Genomic DNA, 4,415 nt, shown 5'->3' with positions numbered 1-4,415 from the left:
GTGCACAGTGGCACCCGCCCCGCGCAGTGCCTCCACGGCCTGCTGGTGCTCCGCGTCCTGCAGGGCCACGCCGTTCACCTGCCGCACGGCACTTGTCAGCCCGCCCTCTGCAGGCGGGCCGGCCGAGTGGGCACAAGCCACAGCGTGCCAGGGGCTGCTGCCCTGCTCCCTGTGAGTACCGGCTACCTATCTGGGCAACACAGGGCTAGGAGGCCCACTGTTGAGGAAGCAGGCGATGCCCCTGCTAGTCCACAGTGCCCAGTCCTGGTGCCCCTGCCCCACACACCTGGTCCTTATCTGAGCAGTCCTGGGGAGGATGCCAGGGATTCTGCGCATCTGGCCCTGCCCTGCGCTCTCTGAGCTGCTGGGACACAGCAGCCCCTCTGTTGAGTGAGTGCAGGGTTACTTCCTCCTGCCCCCATCCCCCAGAGCAGACTGCCCTCTGACCACCCGACAGGCACGTGGGCTCCAATGCTCCCTGACATGGCCAGGAGGCCCCACCCCACAGGCCTCCTGCCCAGACGCGGGTTTCTGCCTTGGGCTGTCCTCCAGTCTACCCGGAGCTCTAGCTTATGAGCTCCATGCCTCACAGGGGTCCCATACTTGGGGCTCTCAGGAGGAGCTGGGCACCCTCTTCCTGGAGGGGAGGGAGCCCACCACCAGACATGGGACTGAGAGGTCCCAAGAGTGTGCACCTCACACGGTTGTCAGGGAGCTCACCTCGAGGAGCTTGTCACCTACTCGGACCCCAGCCCGAGCCGCAGGGCCCTCCTCAGACACCCGGGAGATGAAAATACCCTGCAAGACAGACAGAGACAAGTCCAAGAACATCGGTGGATGCCCTTCCAGAGAGGGGCCCTCAGCAGCTGTGCGAGGCCCAGAAGCCCCCCAGTCAGGGCTGCAAAGACGCCCCAGGGTGCAGGAAAGGCAGAAGTGGGCCTGCAGTGGTCAGACAGCCTGGGTGTGGGCTGCTCTGGGGTCCCAGGCGTCAGGGAGTGAGAGTGCAGGTCAGTCCTGGGAAGTTCGATCCACACACAGCACAAGAGGCGCCGGTGAAAGGGAGGTGAGGCTGAAAGAGACGGCGGGCAGACCAGCAGCCCTGACCGTCTTCTACGACGCTGCCCCCCACAACCCCGGCCTCTAGGACCTCGTGTACTGCAGGAGCAGGGCCTGCGGGCAGCACAGGGTGGGGGCGGCTCCTCACCTCGTCGTCTCCCTTGTAGGGCGTGGATCCCTTGCCACCCGCAATGCTGATGCCCAGGCCCCCTGTCTGCCGCACGATGGTCAGCGTCAGCTGGAAACAGAACAGACGTGCCGTGTCCAGGGAAGGCTGAGGGGCCGGGGCCTGGTCCCCTCCGGCCACCAGCCACCTCTCCCAGGGCCAGCTTGGGCCACAGAGGAGCTGATGAGGTGGGGGCTGCCAGGCTCCAGGGAGCGCAGCCAGAGGGAGTGCTCGCCTGTGGGTGATGGGGGCCTTCCAGGGCCGGAGCTGCTGCAGGAGCGGGGCACACCCTGCACCTCCTCCAAGATCGGCCACCCCTGCCTGGAGGCCAACGCCCTGTGGGTCTAGCGGGTGCCCCAGGCCCTGGCTCTGAGTTTGGGGAGGAGGCCTGAGCAGCAGCGGGAAGGAGATGGAGAGCCCGCAGCCCGAGAGCAAGGCCCGCGAAGCCTGGGGCAAGAGCGCAGCGGCAAGCGAGTACAGACCTCTTCCTCCTCAATGCGAGCGGGCTCTATCAGCAGGTTATTGGCCTGGTCAAACGACACCCCCTGTTAGGACAGGACCAGCAAGGACATGCAGGTCAGCTGCCGCCCGGCCCCGCCACCTCCTTGCCCAGCCCCGCCATGAGCAAGAAAGAGAGAGAAGACCACACCAAGCTCCCACAGCCTGAGCGCCTGGCCCTTCGTGCCTGGGTCTGGTGCTGCCCCCAGGCAGGGGGTCCCGTAGGGTCTGGAGGCCTGGCTGCTACTGCCGACCTGCCAAATGGGCAGGCTGGGCTGGTGCCAGGTGGGCCTAGGCCTGGCTGTGCCAGCTCTAACTGTCCAGGCCCTCTCAGCAGCCACAGCACCAGGCTGTCTGTGCTCAGCACAGAACCACAGATATGTCAGACATGGGGCTGCTGCGGGGCGGGGCATCCCATGGAGAAGACAGGGACCCGTGAGAGCCAGCCCTCCAAAGGCTAGGGCAGGCAGAGGGGCCTGGGCATAGGCGGGGACTGCCAGGGGCTTGGGATGGGGCTACAGGGCCAGCACGGAGCTTGCAACTGAGTCTGCACCCAGCCTGCAAAGGAGAGTGGGGAGCTGGGGACAGGCACCTCCCGTGCCAGTTGCCTCGAGAGTTGCCTGGGACCCTTGCCGGTGTGGACCAGGGGGCCTGGCCAGTTGGATTCGGGCTGGCGTGTGGGGCCAGACCCACCTTGACAGAGGGCGCAGAGGCCACCGCCTTCTCCTCCTCTGCTGCTGCTGCCGCCTCCCCCTCCTCTTCCTCCTCAGCTTCATCTTCCTCCTCCTCCTCCTCCTCCGCTCGCGGAGCCCAGGACATGTGGGGGCCATTGTGCCAGCCCCCAGTCCCCACTGGGCCCTCATTGTCTGGCGGTGTCCCCTGCAGGAGGGCCACCACGGCCTCGGGCTGGGGCAGCTTGGAGATCTTGAAGTGCTTCTTGTAGTGGGGCGTGTCCTTGCGGATGAGCCTTTGTCTGCCCCCCGGCAGGGGCCAGGGTGCCTCTGGCTGGCCCTCCTCGCTCTCGCCGTCCTCCCTGGGCAGGAGCAGCGTGTCCTCCGCGAAGCGCACAGTGGGCTGTGAGAGCTAAGCGTGAGGACTAGGCCAGCCCACCCCCGAGCGCAGGGCTCAAGGCAGCAGACAGGTGCTAAGAGGGCCCACTGCTCAAAGAACAGGGACAAGTGACGAGCCAGTGAGGGGCACAGAGCAGTCAGCGGGAAGAGCAGGCTCGGGGGCTGGGAGGCTCTGCCCACTGTGCTCTCAGCAGCCTGAGGAGGGGCCCCAGCAGGACCACGAGGAAGGCCCTGGTGTCTGGGAATGTTCCAGAGGGGAATGTGCGGCAAGCGCGGGCGGGCAGGGCCCAGGCTGAGCCAGCCTTGAAGTGAAGACCCTCGTCCCCCAGCCCTCCCCCTGGCCTGGGGCAGCCTGACTCCTGCTGGGCCCCACACAGGAAGAGTGCACCTGGGGGCTGGGCCCCACACAGGAAGAGTGCACCTGGGGGCCCACCTGAAAAAGCCGACTGGTGCTGCCTGCACACGAGCTTGGGAAGGAGGCGGGGTGGGAGCTGGCAGGCCCGCCCCGGAGCAAGTGCCCCCAAGGCCAGTCTCACCTCCTCGTAGGTCTCCTCCATGACCTCTTCCTGGGTGGCTGGCATGGGTTCCTGCTGGCTCAGCCCCTCCTCCTCGGCCAGCGGGCCCTCAGGCTCGCCCTGGGAGGCTGTGCCGGCAGACAGGTGCGAGTCTGCACTCAGGCCAGACTCAGTGCTCAGCCTCTTCTCCTGTGGCAGGGGAAGGCAATGGGTTGGGCTGCCCCCGGAGGATCCCACATTGCAGGATGTACCCCAGGGCTCGCTGCTGCCTGACCACAAAGCCTTGGGAGCTTCCCCTCTAGCTGCCCCCATCCTGCAGGAAGTCTGTGCTCATCCTCTGGGGTGCCCGCTGTCCCACCACTAGGGAAGCCGCACTTCCAGCTCCAAAAGGTGTGGATACACAAAGCCACCCTTCTGTGGTTCAAACCCTCAAGGCTCATTCCAAACAAATCACAAGGGCAGGGGCTGATGAGTCCCCGAGCAAATGCCAGCTCAAGGACGGGTAGGTGCCCCCGACCAGCACGAGCATGCCTCCTGGACCAGTGAGGGCAGCTTCCCGTGGGTGGCTGTGCACCACAGACATAGGTCCCGCCACGTAGCCCCAGGCACCAGACACCCTGCTGTACCCGGGGGTCCTGAGCGAGCGGAGCTGGGCCTGCCTGATTCTGAACAGCACCCCTCATGGAAGTTGACAGTGCAGGTGCCCTTGAGACGTGCCAGCCCATAGGCCCACTGCTCCAGCCACTCCTGGCTCCTCACGGGCAGCTGCCCCACATCCATGCCACATGGCTCTTGTGTCTGCCTAGCGGCCCTCGGTGGAGGCAGCCTGCTCTACAGAAGGCACACGCACTTGTCCCTGAGTTTCCCAACCAGCACCACCGCCTGGCTCCTCTCCCGGTGGGTTCCCCATGCCCACGCGGGCCGGAAGCCCTGCACCCAGCCCAGGGCTCCCGCAGGAAGGCCTGTAAGGCGGGCGGCTGTCCCTCCCATGGCCTCCAGGTCCCCACAAGCACCTCCTCGGAGGGCGAGGGTGGCGCAGGGTCAGGCCTGCAGGAGGTGGCTTCGCTCCGGCGCTCCACACCCCTCTTCATCACCTTGAGCTCGCTGGGG

The 4,415-nt window shown here is 66.3% G+C and overlaps 1 protein-coding gene across 1 annotated transcript in view; it reads right to left on the bottom strand.

Moving 5' to 3' along the window:
* SCRIB (scribbled planar cell polarity protein) overlaps window positions 1–4,415 on the bottom strand; it is a 19,620-nt gene that overhangs the window by 11,994 nt on the left and 3,211 nt on the right. Inside the window, exons 11-17 of the mRNA XM_010843188.1 lie at window positions 4,319–4,409; window positions 3,327–3,494; window positions 2,414–2,794; window positions 1,705–1,767; window positions 1,205–1,294; window positions 721–798; window positions 7–78 (exon numbers count right to left, since the gene is read on the bottom strand). Of these exons, the coding sequence (XP_010841490.1) occupies window positions 7–78; window positions 721–798; window positions 1,205–1,294; window positions 1,705–1,767; window positions 2,414–2,794; window positions 3,327–3,494; window positions 4,319–4,409 (943 nt within the window). The remainder of the gene's footprint in view (window positions 1–6; window positions 79–720; window positions 799–1,204; window positions 1,295–1,704; window positions 1,768–2,413; window positions 2,795–3,326; window positions 3,495–4,318; window positions 4,410–4,415) is intronic.

This window comes from Bison bison, unplaced genomic scaffold, assembly GCF_000754665.1.
Source record: "Bison bison bison isolate TAMUID 2011002044 unplaced genomic scaffold, Bison_UMD1.0 scf7180017847416, whole genome shotgun sequence".
Lineage (NCBI taxonomy): Eukaryota > Metazoa > Chordata > Mammalia > Artiodactyla > Bovidae > Bison > Bison bison.
Note: the sequence above shows the minus strand (reverse complement) of the source record. Positions and strands in the feature narration are given on the sequence as shown.